Source organism: Ricinus communis, chromosome 1, assembly GCF_019578655.1.
Source record: "Ricinus communis isolate WT05 ecotype wild-type chromosome 1, ASM1957865v1, whole genome shotgun sequence".
Lineage (NCBI taxonomy): Eukaryota > Viridiplantae > Streptophyta > Magnoliopsida > Malpighiales > Euphorbiaceae > Ricinus > Ricinus communis.
The window spans coordinates 33,777,115-33,796,200 of record NC_063256.1 but is presented as its reverse complement, the minus strand read 5'-3'; the positions used below and the strand labels follow the sequence as shown (position 1 = coordinate 33,796,200).

The following is a 19,086-nucleotide window of genomic DNA, read 5'->3' as shown; positions in this document are numbered from 1 at the left end:
AGAAAAAGAATAGAATTACTTTGTTATCCTATAAATTTTGGTAAGTATTTAATAGACTAAACTTTGTGTATATTGAGTAGGAACTGCTGTTTGATTACTTGATAATTTCTTGGTTGACTGAGTTGATATTAGTTATGTTTTTGGCTTGTTGTAAAGTGAATTGATTATGATGTGTTGTGAACTGAATTGATTGTGATTAAGGATTGATGACTCTTGAATGGATATTATGTGATCGGGAAAGCTGAGCCGGGCAGATAGCTACCCGAGTATGTGAGATGGCAAGACTGAGCCGGGGGAATAGTCTTGTCAAGTGGTTACTGAGATTTGAAAATGTGAGGAAATGTAAGGATGAGTCATATGATCCTAATTTGATAGAAATAATGTGGAATTGAATTATTTGACTTGGTTGAGTTTGAGATTATTTGCATTATGTGAGATAAAATTATTTGTTTATGAGAATAATTGAAATGGTTGATTTTGTGATTGTTAGTTAAGTGTTGGTATAATTTTCTGTATTGATAAAGACTTGATAATTCTAGCCTAATATACTGTAGTTTAGTAAATTAAATGCTTATTGAGTCGCTAGCTCATTCCTTAGCAATTTTTTTTTCAGGTTAGTGCAGTTGTAGATAGCCTTAGCTGTGCATGCTCTCTTTGCATCAGTCAATATTATCAGGTGGGCTAGAGGAGTTATCTAAAGCATTGGGGCATTTTGGGAACTTGTGTGAATTAAAATAATGTATAAATATTCCTTATATATATTAAGTATGTCATGTCACTTAAATTGTATGAATGTATATTGTAACTAAGTAGTAAATTATGTTTATAAAGTTAATTATATATATATATATATATATATATATATATATATATATATATATATATATATATATATATATATATATATATTATTTATAATTGGATGTTTGAGTGTGGGTGCTACAGCTTTGGTATCAGAGCGGGGATTAGACAGATGGGACAAAAGTATGAGTAGTTATATTTGTGTTTATGTTATGTTATATGAAGGTGTGTATGTGTTGTGATATATTAAAGTAAGTTAGAAATTTTAATATGTTCCAATGTGTTAATTGTTTGTGTGATTGAATTGATGGGAATAGAGGGGATTGAGAGCATAACATGCAAGCATATAGTAATTATGTACAACCATTTATTGTTGTGAAGTTTTGTTAATGATATAGGCATGGATGAGCACTCCACTGGCCTAGTAGGTTCACATGAGTCAGTTCATGCACATCATATTGAACAAGAACATATGCATGAAAATGAATAGTCACAAGGAAGAGCTGAAGGGTATGCTCAACAAATAGCTGAAGAGTTAAGAAGATTAGCTCAACAACAGCCACCACCTCCACTAAACGTACCTGCGTTGGATGCAAACTTTGGAAAGTTAATAAAGCATGGCGGGAAAGAGTTTGAGGGGACAACTGATCCAATTGTAGCAGAGGAATGGCTAAAGTCTGTTAAAGGTGTGTTTACACAATTTAATACCCAACCGACAACCCAAATGAAAGTGAGGTATGCAACCTCATTATTTCTTAAGGATGCTAGAATCTGGTGGGAGACAGTCCTAGGTAGCCAGACACAACCATTGACAATGACATGGGAAGAATTCTTAGAGGAGTTCAAGATGAAGTATATGCCACCAATATATCAAGAGAGGAAGAAACTTGAATTCCTTGAATTGAAACAAAATGAGATGTCTCATTACTATGAATTACAATTTACAAGGTTATCTAGGTATGCACCAGAGGAAGTGGCAACTGATGAACTGAAGAGAAATAGATTTGAGAGGGGTTTGAGATTGGAGATACGTGAAAAGTTGGCAGTGCAACCACCTACTTTTATTGCTTTATTGGAAGCTGCAACAAGAACAGAAGAATTATTCTTAGAAAGAAATATATTAGAAGCAAAGAAAAAGAAGATAATTAGGACATTTACTCCATCTTTCTCTAGAGGTGCCTCATTTACACCTAGGGGAGGATCAGGAAGTCAGCGAGGAGGTTTTAGAGGAAGGGGCAGTTATCAGTTTAGAGGGCCAAGTAGTATAACTTTGGGTAGAAGTGGTGGATCAGCGAACTTGCGAGGTAATTCTGGGTTTACTCCTTAGCAATTTTTTTTCAGTTTAGTGCAGTTGTAGATAGCCTTAGCTGTGCATTGCTCTCTTTGCATCAGTCAATATTATCAGGTGGGCCAGAAGAGTTATCTAAAGCATTGGGGCATTTTGGGAACTTGTGTGAATTAAAATAATGTATAAATATTCCTTATATATATTAAGTATATTATGTCACTTAAATTGTATGAATGTATATTGTAACTAAGTAGTAAATTATGTTTATAAAGTTAATTATATATATATATATATATATATATTGCTATACAATTGGATGTTTGAGTGCGGGTGCTACAGATAAACTCATATCTTAACACACAAATATTATCGAATACTCAACACAAATCAATACACATAATTAAACCAAAAAAATTCCAAGATCAATGAGCCAGAGAAAATTACTGAGACGCTTGATTGCTCGGTCGACTCACCTCCAGCAGCCGGAGTTCGATCGACGATCCGAACACATCATCGGACTCGAAACGACGCGCTGATGACGATTCCTGCTTCCGATTTTCCGAACCGACCCCTGATCATCTAGAGAGATTTGCGGACGATCTCGGCCGTCGATTTGCAAACGGAGTACGATCGCCATGAAACCAGTGCCATTGCCAAGCTTGAGTTGAGGAGAGTCGAGATACGTCCTCCGGTCATCCATCCTCCATCAGAGCTTGCCGAAAAATTCATAAAACGCAGTTGCCACCTACTTTCTCTCTCCACCGCGAACTTCCGTTTTCGGGCACCCCAGGCGTCGCCACTGTCGCCAAAAGAGAGCCCTCGCCTAGGGGAGCCGATTGCCACCCTACTCGGTGGCCAAGGCCGCCGAAAACGGTGGGAATGGCCTCTAGAAGCCGATGCTCTTCGCGCGATTCCTGCCGCATTGCACGCTTCACGACGCCCCGGCCCAGCCTTCTTCTTCCCCGGCCTTCTCTCTCTCTCTCCCGACGCGAACTTTCCCTCCTTTTTTTCTTCTTTCTTTTCCTTTCTTTCCTTACCAGCATTTAGCCCCCGAACTTTTCTTCCTTACCATTAGGTCCCTCAACTTTTTTAATTACTTACAATTTCATCCAGCATAATTTTCAATTAACCTTTAAACTTCTTTTTAGCCTTTCAATTATGCCCCTAACCATTTAATTTGGGCCAAATTAGAATTATAGAAAATATACAATTACATATATACCCTTGCTTTTAAATGTAAAATTACTAAAAAGCCTTTACCGACATATTTAATCATAAAAATACCAAACATACAAATTTCCATTAAAACCCCAAATTACTAAAATTATACTTTTAATCCTTATTCCAAAATAAATTTCTAATTAAATCCTAACACAATTAATTTAATTAATTAAATTGCTAAATATTTTCCAATTAAAAATTAATACCATTAACTAATTAAAATACCCTTTTTTTTCCAAAAATTATTTTATAAAAACATCCTTTACAATTTCTTTCATAACTCTTAAATATAGTATTTAACTAAATATATTCATTTGCGGAAAAATTTTTAATAACCAAGAATATAATCTATTTCTCAAATAATTTACTTAATTAATTTCTTAAAAATTCAAACTAATAGGATATAGGAAATAACTCCTTTATTTTTCTAGCATTAAAATTCAAAATTATATTTAAATCATTTCAGTTAAACTAAACAAAAATATAATTAAATTAATTTAAATAAGAACTCATTTATTATTCATTATTAATATTATCTTTATTAAATGAAAATTTGGGTATTACAGTTCGTATTTGCATAAAAAGACTTGACATCTCAAGAAAGAAAATAATCCCCAAGTACCTAGATGAAAATCTAAAAGGGTGTAAGCGAAAATAAAAAATATATATAATAAGAGCTTGAAAGCAAGTGATATAATTATATAAATGCCTATCGATATCTTGTTTATGAATGAAGGTTTTTCTTCTTGTATAAGATTATGATCATTTAAATTATGCATCATAGTTATACCATTTGAAAAGAGTTACACTATTTGTTGTGAAATATGTGGGAATATTTGGTGCTTGAGTTTTTTGATTAAAAATGATTGAATTTATACTTTTAAAGAAATTTTTTATGGTTCAAGTTGTTCTAGGATTGACATAATCTTTGCATTAGTAATATTCTTTTGAGTAATATCTTTAAGTTGAGTATGAATATTTTTTATAATTTTTGTAAACGTTAAATTTTTAAGTTTGCTATTTACTTGAGGACAAATAAATGTTTAGGTGTGAGGGGTATTTGATAGGCTTATATTATGTATATATATTTAGGGTATTTTAAAGCTTCAAAAGTATGTTTTAGATATATAATATATGGAAATATATGTTTATTACCTTACTATAGCTTAATTGTCCAATTTCAAATATCATTAGCCAAAAAGGAAAAGTATGGGATTAAATACTTACAAATGGGTTCAATAGGATTGTTGCTGCCAAGACCTAGAATTAAGACGTGAACGGGTTGTCAAAGCCCTTCAAAATAAATGACTGATTTTCCTAAACTAACTTGTAGAAATAGTGAAACCAGGTTGAATTCCAATGGAACCAATGTGAATAGCCTTTCAAAGTCAAATAAAAAAGGGAAATTTTGAATATTTGAACCAAAATTATAAATAAACAGAAAATAATAAAGGCTGTGAATATTAAAATCAATAAAAATGAATCTTAATAAATTTTCAATTCAAGAGTGCTAATTCCATCCAATTGTAGTCATGATCATAGGCTAAAATATCAATTTTTCCATTCAAGTACTTAGTCTACTTATTCGAAATAGCCGCAACAAGTTAAATTCTCCTAATATGATTGACTCAAACCCAGCATCCAAATCAAAACTTATCATTAGTGAACTAGGCACGATAACGTTTCATATCAACTTAATGATAGCATTAAGAATAATGAGAATGACTAAACCAATATTAATTAATTAAGATAGTTGTAATTGAATTAACCTTGTTCCTTTATTTCCCTAGAGCCTACCATGTAAGCTATGTAATTCGAAAAGGCCGCAATTAGACACACATGAGCCAGCTCCTTGCTACTTGTGTCAATCGTTCATGACAATTACAGACCACAAACTCAAAGTTTAGCAATAGAAAAATCAATATCAAAGTTAAGTCGTCAATTCAATCAATATCAAAAATTCATAAATAATAAAAACAAGAAATAAAGAATACTTGAATTGAAGAGGAATTCTGCTAAGCACAAAGCCTCACAAAATCACATTTGAAATCTATTCACTATTGAATTAGAAACTAAAAACTTAGCAACACATGGTGGAGTAAAAATTCACAGGAAAAGAATAGAAGAAGAAAAATAATAAATAATCAAAACACTCTCAGCTGTCCTTTACTTGGTAGAACTAGCCTCCTTATATAGGAAGTCCAACCTAAACCCTAATAAGATAATCCTTATCCAAAAAGAAACAAACTTCATATATGATCTTAATCCTATAAGAAAGGATAAGATAAAGGGTAATCTAAACAAATAAAAATTCTAAATAACATGAGAGTAAGTTCTCTTTATCCAGCACTTCAAAAATAAAAGAAATTATATAAAAGTAGGTCCACCACGAATTTATCTTGAAAATTTAAAATTCTCTTCTGCAGATTCCAATAGCTCACAAATTGTAAGGCGTGGTCACGCCTTATTGAAAATGATCTTCTACCCAAATTTTTGCTTTTCCTCTAGAAGACTTATTTTCTGACAAGTGATGCCTTAAAATATGTCTTTAAGCTGAATTTCACTCAATCCTTGATATTTCACCATCTAGATCAGAATAAATCACAATTTCCACAATTAAGCACATTATCCAATCAAAATGTAAAGGAATTAAATACAATAAGTATAACTATTTATGATCTATCAAATTCCCCCACACCTAATTTATGCTTGTCCTCAAACATACCTCAATTTAACATACCAATTCTCCTTTTTACTTCCTTTTTATCTCTTTTAATCTCCACAAATACCAAATAAGTTAAACATATATCAACAAGTTGAATAATAATGACAATCAAGAGAGTAGCACTCATGGGATAAATTTTATAAAAAAAAACAAGTATCTCAATTATTCATCAAAATCAAAGCAACAAGACTTAACACCTTAATATGGTTTCACTCAATACTCTCAAAGTATTTAAGGTGCATTTACTCTCAGGATCAAAACATAGCATGTTATTAACATAAGCTTGCTAATGAATCAAGTCTCCACCACTATACATGTATTAGATGCAAAAATCAAAGGGACTTTACAAGGGTTGTAATGGTGCTTAGGAAAGGGTATGATAAAAGGAAAAATTGAAATGTTTCATAATCAAGACAAAAAGGTTAGATTCTTGCATGATAACTATACCACATAACCACAAAACATACTATGAAAACCTTGAATTTATTCCCACATCTTATATTAGCACTAAAAACTTTGGAGAAATAACATGTAACAATTCAATTCAATATATTTGATGAATACTTCTCCAATTATCCTCTTTCATGAAAGGAATAAATATCAAATTTCTTTTTTTTTTCTTTTTCAACATTTTTTTTTTGCGACGATTTTCTTCCCTTGTTTTTCCTCTTTTTTTTTTATATTTTTCTGTTTTTCTTTATACTATGCAACACTTTTCCTTTTGTCTTGACAAGGGCAGAAAAATAGAGGTAACAAATGAAACGTCTTGGGCTAAATAATATGTGTTAAAAATAAGAAAAAGAACATAGAAAATAGGCTCAAAGTGGCTAACTAAAAGGAAAATCAACAAAGTGGGTCTTTTAAGAGTCTAAGAATAGGTTAATCCTAATTGCCCTTATCATATTAAAGCATCAATTCAAAGATGTGGTCTTAACATGCATTTACAAGCAAGTTCTAGAATAAAAATACTAAGTTTGATAGCACTCAACAAAAACAATTAGAGCAAAATATAATGAACTGCTCTTAGGCTCAAAAGCTCACTTGAATGTTAAAATTTGTATCAAGTCTTGTGCATTTTTCAATCAATAAACTAATGAGATACCATCATATAAGTTTAAAGAACAGTAATCATGCTTATTCCTTTTCGTGCATTAAAACTCAAACCAAAAATGTATCTCCAACTTACATGGTATTCTAGGTTATCAAAACAAAACTCAAGGTTGCAAAAGAAAAATTAGCACATATGAATTAAAGCATAACTAATTCTAAGCATAAGAATATTTTCAAAAAGAAAAGAAAATCATATAATTATCATATTCCTCCCCCACACCTAAACTACACATTGTCATCAATGTATCAAAAAGAAAATGGCTCACAAAAAAAATAAAAAGAAATGTGAAACTCCCCTCATTTGTGAGCTGTCATCACGTGAGGTTGCTGTCATTTTCTATTCTTGGCGAACTGTCACGTCGCTGGGATTAGAAGGTGTTCCTTTACTGCACTGACGTGTTGAGGTCCTTTTTCGAGCGGTAATCTTAAGGCGCACCATGGATGGTGAGTGATAGGTGTTTGGGTGGAGGGAAGAGGAAGTGAATATTGGTGGCGGCTGCTGTAAAAGAAAAAACGTCGATGGCTACTGCAAAATAAAACTTTCCCTCTTCTTTTCTCTTTATTCTCCCTTTTTTTGGAATAAAAATAAATAATATTAAAAAATTAAAAATTAAAATAAAAAAATAAAGTAGAGAAGTGAAAATAAATCAGAAGATGTTTTGAAATAAGATGTGGTCACGCTTTATAAGAAATGAGCTTCTTTAAAATTAAGTAAAAAAATCAAAACAAAGTAGAAGATGTTTTGAGATAAGACGTGGTCACGCCTTATAAGAAACGAGCTTCTGTAAAATTAAGTAGATAGGTCAAAACAAAGCAGAAGATGTTTTGAGATAAAGTATAGTCACGCTTTATAAGAAACAAGCTTCTGTAAAATTAAGTAGATAGGTCAAAATAAAGCAAAAGATGTTTTGAGATAAGGCGTGGTCACGCCTTATAAGAAGTGAGCTTCTATAATAAATTCAGTTAATACTTTTTAGGAGAGCTGTAAAAAGGCGTGGTCACGCCTTATCGAAATTAGTCTCCTGCAAAAAAAATTAACTTTTTCATTAAAAAAACTATAAACAAAATAAAGTAAGTGAAAGAAAATAAAAAATAAAAAATAAAAATAAAGAAAGCATTTGGGTTGCCTCCCAATAGCATAATTGTTTAACGTCATTATGCTCGACGGAATGATGAATCATTTGAGTCATCAAATAAGTAGAGTGATCCGAAGGAAAACTAATAAGACATAAAGCAATTTTATCCTTATGGAAGATCTTCAATCTATAACCATTCACTTTGAAAATTTTATCCGAATCCAAGCTTCTAATTTCCACTTCTAAATTAGATTGTGCATCTAATTCTTACTCATTACCAACACTTTCTTTTGTAAATACCTCCTACACAATTGGATCAATTACATCAATATGGCAAAGAGAATATAAATTATTAGGATATTTCATTTCATCAAAAATAATACATTTAACAATCTCTCCATCAAACTCTGTGGAGAGAGTACCCTCATGTAAATTAATCTTTGTCTTAGCTGTTTTCATGAATGATCGTCTTAACAAAATAGATGCTGATTTTGATGAGAAATTACTATCCATTTCCAAAATGTAAAAGTCAAAAGGAAATATGAGCTCATTAACCTGCACCAAAACATCTTCAACAATTCCAAGGGAATGAATATAAGAATGATAAGCTAATTGAATCACTACGCCAGTCTTTTGCAAGTTATTTAGTTTCAACTCTTGATAAATAGAAAATGGCATGACATTAATGGAAGCTCCTAAATCTAACATGACATGCTCAATTTTTGTATTATCAATAACACAAGGTAATGAAAACATATTTGGATCCTTGCATTTTTCTGGCATATTCTTTTACAAGATAGCCGACACATTCTTACTTACCACCACTTTCTCCTTTTCCTTCATCCTTCTTTTGTCTGTGCATAATTTCTTCAAGAACATTGCATATTTAGGAATTTGCTTGATAGCATTCAATAATGGGATATTTATCTTCACCTTCCTAAATGTATCCAAGATCTCATTTTCTTGCTTATCTTCTTTTGGCTTAGCTAATCTGCTAGGAAAAGAAGGTAAAGGAGTGTGAGATGAAAGAGTTAGAGGATGATCGAATTTTACCCCACGTAATGCTTTAGAGGATGCTTTTTCTTCCTTTTCCTTGCTCGGTTCACTTTCTTTAAGTGGAATTGACCCTGAAGAAATCTCTTTTCCACCTCTTAGAAAAATTGCATTAACATTCTCCTATGGATTTATCTCTGGTTGTGAAGGTAATTTTTCAGAATTTTGAGCCTCCAATTTACTAACCGACGTAGCCAATTGAGTAATTTGATTGCCTAAATTCTGAATGCTTGACCTTGTTTCCTATTGAAATTGAAGAGCATTGTTAGCAAGATTTTTAACAATATCTTCCAAAGACATACCTGAATGAAGCTTGAGGTTTTTGGAGAACTTAAGGTAGTCTAATGAAATTATGAAAAAGGATAATTTTGTTGTCCTCATTGGTTTCCATAGCTCAAATTCGGGTGATCTCTCCATCCAGGATTATATTGATTGGAAAAGGTATCATACTTCCTTTGAAGTTGACCAGTACACCCATCTAAAGCACTAGCCTCTTGCATCAAGTCTTGTTGCAATGTTGGGCACACATCAGTGGAATGTCCTTGAACTAAGCATATTCCACAAACTTTTGCCATTTGCAATTGTCCTATAGCCATTTGACGAAGCAAAGCAGTTAATCAAAAATTTGATTTTCAAGATTTTTAGTGCTTATCTCATCAACTTGCCTTGTAGCTCCATCAGCTCTTATACCAAATTGCTGAGATTTTTCAGCCATGTTTGAAATCAATTGCTTGGCTTCTTCAGGTGTCTTGTCTACTAAAGCTCCACCACTTTCTACATCAATCATACTCTTATCCATTGGCAACAATCCTTCATAGAAGTATTGGATTAAGAGTTGCTGAGAAATTCGGTGATGGGGGCAGCTAGCACACAGTTGCTTGAACCTTTCCTAATACTCATACAATGTTTCTCCAATTAATTGTGTTATGCTACAAATTTCTTTTCTAATGTTGGCAGCTTTTATTGCAGAAAAAAACTTATCTAAGAATAATCTTTTCATCTCATTCCATGTTGTTATTGAACCGAAGGGTGGATAATAGAGCCAATCTTTTGCTTTATCCTTCAAAGACAAGGGAAAAGCTTTAAGATTTATTTTCTCTTCGGTCACACCATGTGGCTTCATTCCGGAGCATACAATATGGAATTCTTTCAAGTATTTATGAGGATCTTCACCTGCACATCCATGAAAAGAATGGAGTAACTTAAATGAGCCAGATTTTAATTCAAAGTCAATTGCAATATTAGGAAATATAATGCATAAAGATTGTTGATTCAAATCTGGTGTGGCTAGCTCTTTGAGAGTTCTGTTCACCATACTTTCTGTAAATTCTTGAAAAATAAATTTGTCACCAATAGCCAAATCTATCTCCAACTCCTCTATGAGAACTTTTTTTTTGCCTAGTCTCCTTTCTTAATCGACGCGCTGTCTTCTCAATATCAGGATTATACTGAAAATCAATATCTTGAGAAGAATGAGTCATAAAAAAATAAATTAAACAATGAGAAACTAAAATAGGCTCCCCGCCAACGGCGCCAAATTTGAACGGGTTGTCGAAGCCTTTCAAAATAAATTACTGATTTAGTTAAACTAACTTGTAGAAATAGTGAAACCAGGTCAAATCCCAAGGGAATCAATGTGAATAGCCTCTCAAAGTCAAAAAAGAATGGGGAACTTTGAATGTTTGAACCAAAATTATAAATAAATAAAAAATAATGAAGGCTGAATATTAAAGTCAATAAAAGTTAATCTTAACAAATTTCCAATTCAAGAGTGCTAATTCCATCCAATTGTAATCATGATCATAGACTAGAATATCAATTTTTCCATTCAAGTACTTAGTCTACTTATTCGGAACAGCCGCAACAAGTTAAATTCTCCTAATATAATTGACTCAAACCCAATATCCAAATCAAAACTTACTACTAGTCAACTGAGCGCGATAGCGTTCCATATCAACTTAATGATAGCATTAAGAATAATGAGAATGATTATTTGTTTAATTTTTTATTTTGAACCACAGGAGTGAAATCCAATACACGAAATACACGAAATAATTTGATCTATGGACAACATCGTTGTGGTAAATGCTGTAACGCCAGAGAAATCATTACCGTAAGGCATAGAGGGGGAGGTCATAAGCGTCTATACCGTAAAATCGATTTTCGATGGAATGAAAAAGACATATATGGGAGAATCGTAACCATAATATTTCACAGATATTACAAAGAAGAAATGCACAATTAGCGCATAAATTCCATTTTGTTTTACATTTATCTGTAATTCCTCGATTTGTTTAGGTTTACTTTCTATCAATAAATTTATGAATCCTATATATATTATTACTTGAATCACATAAATTCTTTTTTGAATCTCTATACATGCAATTTCCTCAACACTAGAAGATATTTTTGTATTGTTTTTTACATAATTCTTGAATTTTTGAATTCTTTATTCAACAACATTAATTAATTGAGATAGCTGTAATTGAATTAAACTTGTTCCTTTATTTTCTTAGAACCTATCATGCAAGCTATGTAATTCGAAAAGGCTGCAATCACACATATATGAGCCAACTCCTTGCTACTTGTGTCAATCGTTCATGATAATTACGGATCATAAACTCAAAGTTTAGCAATAGAAAAATCAATATCAAAGTTGAGTCGTCAGTTCAATCAATATCAAAAATTCATAAATAATAAAAACAAGAAATAAAGAATACTTAAATTAAAGAAGAATTCTGTTAAGCACAAAGCCTCACAAAATCACAATTGGAATTTATTCACTATTGAATTAAAAACTAAAAACTTAGCCACACATGGTGGAGTAAAAATTCACAAGAAAAGAATAAAAGAAGAAAAATAATAAATAATCAAAACACTCTCAGTCATCCTTTACTTGGTAGAACTAGCCTCCTGGGAAGTCAAACCTAAACTCTAATAAGATAATCCTTATCCAAAAAGAAATAAACTTTCTATATGATCTTAATCCTATAAGAAAGGATAAGATAAAGGGTAATCTAAACAAATAAAAATCCTAAATAACATGGGAGTAAGTTCTCTTTATCAGCACTTCAAAAATAAAGGAAATTTTATAAAAGTAGGTCCACCATAAATTTATCTTGAAAATTCGAAATTCTCTTCTGCAGATTCCAACAGCTCACAAATTGTAAGACGTGGTCACGACTTATTGGAAATGATCTTCTGCTCAAATTTTTGCTCTTCCTCCAAAAGACTTAGTTTCTAACAAGTGATGCCTTAAAACATGTCTTTAGGTTGAATCTCACTCAATCCTTGATATTTCACCATCTAGATCAGAATAAACACAATTTCCATAATTAAGCACATTATCAAATCGAAATGTAAGGGTATTAAATACAATAAGTATAACTATTTATGATCTATCGTGGACTGCTATTTTCACAGGCCTGGACGAATAATACAAGGCTCAAATGGGGAATTAAGTAGTTCTTTTATAATTATGGACCATTAATAGTTATTTATTTTATTTAGGTTAGTTAAAAATTGTTAGAAAGTAACTCTTAGAAATCTTATATTTAGAGGACTCTGCAATAAGAATCTCTATAAGTATTGGAGATTAGATACACAACTCATACATGCACAGTCTACATTTGTCTGTTATTCCTTTTTCTGCAATTCTCTGCAGTTCATCTTCCATAAACATTTTAGTTTTAATTTTTATTGTTCTTTTAAGATCTAACGAGCTTTCAAGAAGTGGAAAGTGAGGACCAATCATCTTCCTACTTGAAGGATTATGGATTTCATGAGAGCCTTTATTTTTTGTCTTGTTTCTATGTCTTTCTATTTAATTACAATAATTGTTAGATTAAATATGTCAAGCTAGTTCTTATAAGTGTTAGTTTAGTCTTTTTACTTATATATGAATCTTATTATTTATTTATTTAATGAGTGTTTTTTTTTAATTTCATATCTTTATTAGTTTTAGTTACTATGGTCGACCATCGTATCAATTTAATAATAATAATTGTTCTAAAAATATTTAGGTTGAATGTATTAAAAACATCATATTTACTTCAATCTATGATGGTAGAAGAGACTTTAATTGCATCGTTAGCTTGAGTAATTAAAAGAAAAGGAACATCACCATCTCATTAATTAGATTTAGGCTTAAGGTAAAATAAAATTATTGAGTAATTGACTTGGCTAAATACTGTATTTATCATATAGTTATATTATTTGCATGTTTACTTTATAGTTTATTTTATATTTTTTATAGATATTTTTATTTTCTTAAATTATTGGCTTAAAGTATTTAGATTTATTTTTAGTATTTTTCTGTGATATTTGATTTATATAATAGCTGCTCTATAATTCCTTAAGAGATCGACCTCAATGTGAACTTACATTCTTATAAGAACAGTTCGTCTTCTTGCAAATATAAATTGGTAGACATTAATAGCATCATAAGTAAAAAAATTTATATTTATGCAAGATTATAAAATTTTAAAATTAATGTGAAACTAATTCATCCAGTTTGATTTATAAGTATTTACTTCAAATCCACCAAATTCAACATCAATAAATTACCACGAGGAAATTGAAAAGCTTACCTAATTCTTTTAATATTAACATAATGTTTGGTTAAAATTCATAAAATTTATAGAATTTATTTATAAATTTAAGATTTATATGCTTTAAATGGAATACAAATAAATTTGATATTTAATATAATTAAACTTATATGAAATTAGTTATAGCTAAACTAAATTTTAATACAATAGATAAAATTTTTAAATAAATTTTATATTAGTAACTCAATATATTTTATAATATTAAAATATATTTTTTAATTTTATCTTTTTTTCGTGTCTTTTTTTCAAATAAAATAATTTTTTTTATGAATCTCCACCAAATATATCATAAATTTCAATGTGGATGATGATAATAATATTAATGATGATAGTAGTAACAATAATTAATGGATCAAGTAGGCAAATAACTTTGTAGAAGACTACCACATTGGAAATTACCATATAAAAGAGGCCCATTTTAGCAAACAGGGAAAATACTTTTCTTCTCCGCTAGGTTAGAGACTATCAGAGCCCAAAATAAACTTGGAAATCAATCCACAACTATCACTCGACTCTCCACTACTCTCGATTCAATCACAGATAACACATTCGAATTAACGGTGAGATTTCTAATGGGTTTTCACTCGTTCAATATATAAACCTTTATTGTATGAACTTGACAAGGTTATTATATTTTTGCTGCTCTTCTTTTAGAATTTCATTTTCAAATTCTTTAAAGAATGTCGAAATCGGCGATAGATGTTCCTCCAAAGGGTGGATTCAGTTTCGATCTTTGCAAAAGAAATGAAATGCTTGCCAAGAAAGGAGTTAACCTTCCCTCTTCTTATAGGAAAACAGGAACTACAATTGTTGGACTAATTTTCCAGGTATTCTAGTCTGGTTACTTTGTTTTTATGTATGTTAGTTAATATATTTTTGTGTAAAAATTTGATCCTTTATTATGGATACTTGTTATCATTTAGTCAATTTTACGGGACCATAATCCCTAACTTGTGTAGTCTTATATAGGGTTGTATTTTGGATTAGCCATACCAATATGTTGGTTTGAGCTTACCTATTGAGATTATCACTGCGGCAGGGCTATATAGGGATAATTGAAACTAATAGCAATGGTTTATTTTTCTGTTTAATGGATGTTGCAAGCTGCAATGAGCCACATCAAGGGCAGCATTGATAATAGTTAGTTTGTATTTTCTAAGCATCATGTTGATCTTTTTTCTTGCCTTATTGGCTGGATTGTGCAAAATTGCGGCTTTGCTTTTCTCGATTGCATGTTTTGTTGTCTTTTTTTCTCTTGAGCTTGTAACCTTGTATAAGAAGAATATCTTGTCTCAGTTTGTTTGAATGTATGTTAGGCTGTACCTGGTTGAGTTGGGTGGGTTTAGTATGGTATACTGCATGGAACCAACTTGGTTTGCAGTTTCTTACACTTAAATCTGTTTGTGTGTAATAAGAAAAAGAGTGTCTCGGGATTCACAGGTTGGGTGTAGACTTGGAGAGATATGTCTAGTTGGGATTCCCTATCCATGAATTCTGTTCTTATTAACTCAAACACTATGAAAATGAAAATTTTAATTTGAGTTTTACAAGAACCAAGTTTCAAATGCTGTAAACACGGCCACTGATTGGAAGTATTGACTGCATCCAATCAAAAGGAGATGAGAGATAAGTGACTTACCTTCCATAGGGTTAGTCATCTTGGACAAATGCCTACCCAGAGTATGAAGTGGGACATAGCAAGTATTTATTTTTTTTGGTGGAAGGGAAGTACCAGTGAATTACTGCTCCCTGAAAAGTAGGCGATCCAGCCGCACCTTCCAGTATGGCTATGGACCATTTTAAATTGCGACTCTTACGTTTGATACAGGCATATCATTAGACCTATATCGATAGCAAAACATTCACAATATTGTTATTTAGATCCCTGCCTACAACAGCCACACTGGAGAGACTCCCACGAAGAAACAGGGAAATTTGAGTTTTGAGAGTGATACTAAGAATGAACGAGTTCTAAACTCAATACATTTGTGAATACCATGGGCCTTTGGCGACCTAAGATTGGCTGGGATTATTGTATTATGTCATTTGTCACCATAATCTGATGATAAAAGAAGAATGTGATAACTCGGAGATTGATAGGTGAAAGAGGGTGACATCAAAGAGAATGCTAAGCTACAGTAGAATTGCCAAAATAGTATGAACAGTTAGGGCCATACGTCTTTTACATTTCACATAAATGATACTTATTTTATTAGCATGCATTTTGATCAAGCGATTACCAGTGACTCATGTTGGTATATTTTTGCTTTGGATAGCAAATTTCAAGCTTGGGCCACCTTGGTTTAATATATTTTTTCCAAAATGTAGTCAGCTCAAATTTTATGAGAACCTGTCAATTTGGTTTGTATCCATGTAGGTTAGTTGGGTGACCGGGGTCCTGCGGGTTCATTGCTCTCTCTGCTGCCCTATTACTTATCTTTATACACTGTAGATACAAAACAAATAATTCGTGTTTATATTTAAAGTGGCCTCAACTTTGAAATACTTGTATAAGTAACTCGTGTTCATCAAGTTTGTTCTGGGCATAAGAGAATTAAGGCGTACTGCCAGTGGAAAACAGGCATGCACTAGAGAAACAAAAGATTAATAAAAATAAAGGTGAACTAAGTGAGAAAGGTTGTGATGGTGTTCTTTATGAATGTATTGAGTTTTTCTGCGGTCATAAGTTGAATTTTGGGGATTTCCATTGTCATATTGTTTATCCATGTTCTGGTAAGAACTTGCACCTTAGCATTGTGGACATGAAAACTTTCACAATATGTTTTGTTAATTTTTGTTATCTACTTAATTTCATATTAGGACGGCGTCATTCTTGGGGCAGATACTAGAGCAACGGAAGGTCCCATAGTTTGTGATAAGAACTGTGAGAAGATTCATTATATGGCCCCCAACATTTATTGTTGTGGAGCTGGAACTGCTGCTGATACAGAGGCAGTAACAGGTACTGTCGAGATCGTTCTCTGATATGGTAGTATTGTAATATTCTGTTGGACATGTTGGAAAGTTGTATTTTTTTCTCATTTTCATTTTGATATGGCTAATGCATTGCCATGGTATTTGCATTTCTGCAGACATGGTCAGCTCACAGCTACAGTTACACCGCTACCATACTGGCCGAGAATCACGGGTTATTACAGCTCTGACTCTTCTTAAGAAGCATCTTTTCAAGTGAGTTTATCATTCACAGTTGCATCATTTGCAGCATATCTCCTTGTATTAAACCTACACACTGACTGCTTAAAGTGTGGTCCAGCTATCAAGGTTATGTCCAAGCTGCTCTGGTGCTTGGTGGGGTTGACTGTACTGGACCTCATTTGCATACTGTAAGTATTCTTGTGTTGACATGTGCTTTTGTACCAGAACCTGTTCGTGGAGCTTATAAAATTGTCTGATATCTTGTGCATGCAATGTTTTATATCGCAGATATATCCACATGGATCAACTGACACATTGCCATTTGCTACAATGGGGTCTGGCTCTCTTGCTGCAATGGCTATTTTTGAATCAAAGTACAGAGAAGGCTTGAATGTAAGATAGTTTGTTCCAGTGTTTAAGATGCTACAGTCTGATGATTTCAATCCCAGTATATTTTTAAAAATCAATTTTGACCTGAAGATGCTAGTAATCTGGTTTATGAACATTTATAGGAAATTGTTTATGATTGTCCGATTAGCTGTGCTACTATTAACTCTTTTTTATAAACATGAAATTGCCTTCATTTCCATACCAAATATCAGTTGAGAGATTTTTCTTTGTAGAGAGATGAAGGTATAAAGCTTGTAACTGAAGCGATATGCTCTGGTGTATTCAACGACTTGGGAAGTGGAAGCAATGTCGATGTCTGTGTTATCACGAAGGTATGTTCTTTCCGCCCAGTTACTCTCATCTTTGTCAACATATGTTTTGAGCTCATATTGATGTAAGTCTTCCTGTGTAATGTGTGCTGGGACAGGGACACAAGGAATATTTAAGGAACCACTTATTGCCAAATCCACGGACCTATATCAATCCAAAAGGCTATGTTTTTTCAAAGAAGACTGGTGAGTTTCATTTTCTCTTTTTACTATACTTCTATTTGTTCTTCATTGCAACTTATAGTATTCAGTTCTACAATCATACATGTGCTTATAGAGGACTAATAGGATTTTCAAAGGTGCTGCACACGTTTAAAGAAAACTTAAATGAAGGATCTAGTCAACTTCTCTTTTGCGTCTCTGTCTCCCACTTCTAGATTTTATGGTCCTTTTCGAATCATATTATAAAACTTGCTCTGAGCCAATTTTGACACTTCTCGATTGGAACCCAGTTATGAGATGGGGCGGGGTCGTGGACAAGGTGGTTCTGCATTTGTATTTTGTTTTCGAATGAAATGTGATTGAAATCCCATAATATTGTTTCCTTGCTTAAGAGGATTGATGCCTTTTAATTCATTTCATAGTAGCTTTATGCTTGCATGCCATTGTCACACAATATGAAGAGTATGAATTATTATAGTGAGTGCTTGATTTTTTTTATTTTTTATTTTTTTGGTTCTGTTTCTTAATGTTGAAATATTGCAAGTAGTGTAAAGAAGCTCACTATTGTAATTTTGATATGATTAAGCTAGCATGTATTGGGTTCGAGTTAGTAATAACTTGTCTAGTTTTGTTGATCATTTTTTTTTTTCCCTTTTGGGTTTGCAGAGGTGCTTTTGACAAAGATTACACCATTAAAGGAGCCATCAAAGGAAAAAGAGGGAGTGAGTGAAGGAGGTGAAGCAATGGAAGAGTGAAAATCATCAGGCCCTTAACGATTCTACTGGGACCAGCTCTGGCCATTTGGAATGCTGTATTTTGTAATGTCCAGTTTCCATGACTCCAAATTAAACGTTGTGTCTTGGCAGCAGTCCTGCTAGGAAGACTGCCTAAGTGAAGAATTTATGTGTTATGACTTTTTAACTCAGTTTTTGAATATTGCAGAAATTATGATAGGGAGAATTAGCAATGAAGTACCAATTCTCTTTGATTTATTTATTTTACATGAGATTTACTGATTAGTTAGTACCCAAAGAGCCTGAAATGTCACCTTACGCCACCAGTCATGGACATATCCTCGATACCCAATGCTTGCAGACACTCTTTCATATTGAGGCTTTGTATGTTCAGCTGTCTGTTGCTGTAATGCAGTGTTGGCAAATTCAGG

The 19,086-nt window shown here is 32.4% G+C and overlaps 1 protein-coding gene across 1 annotated transcript; it reads left to right on the top strand.

Annotated features, from left to right (window-relative positions):
* The first annotated feature begins 14,294 nt into the window (after window positions 1-14,294).
* Window positions 14,295-18,913, top strand: LOC8258221 (proteasome subunit beta type-7-B). Its single transcript, XM_002526003.4, has 9 exons — window positions 14,295-14,444; window positions 14,539-14,711; window positions 16,705-16,846; window positions 16,977-17,073; window positions 17,159-17,228; window positions 17,329-17,433; window positions 17,664-17,762; window positions 17,858-17,945; window positions 18,588-18,913. The coding sequence occupies exons 2-9, from the start codon at window positions 14,565-14,567 to the stop codon at window positions 18,674-18,676; spliced, it is 837 nt and encodes a 278-aa protein (XP_002526049.1). The 5' UTR covers window positions 14,295-14,444; window positions 14,539-14,564; the 3' UTR covers window positions 18,677-18,913.
* Window positions 18,914-19,086: the final 173 nt, after the last annotated feature.

Excerpts from the sequence above, each read along its gene's own strand:
- LOC8258221 (XM_002526003.4), top strand. The coding sequence starts at position 14,565 with ATGTCGAAATCGGCGATAGATGTTCCTCCAAAGGGTGGATTCAGTTTC. Across the intron at positions 16,847-16,976 it reads TGATACAGAGGCAGTAACAG|ACATGGTCAGCTCACAGCTA; the intron begins GTACTGTCGAGA and ends GCATTTCTGCAG. Across the intron at positions 17,434-17,663 it reads AGTACAGAGAAGGCTTGAAT|AGAGATGAAGGTATAAAGCT; the intron begins GTAAGATAGTTT and ends TTTTCTTTGTAG.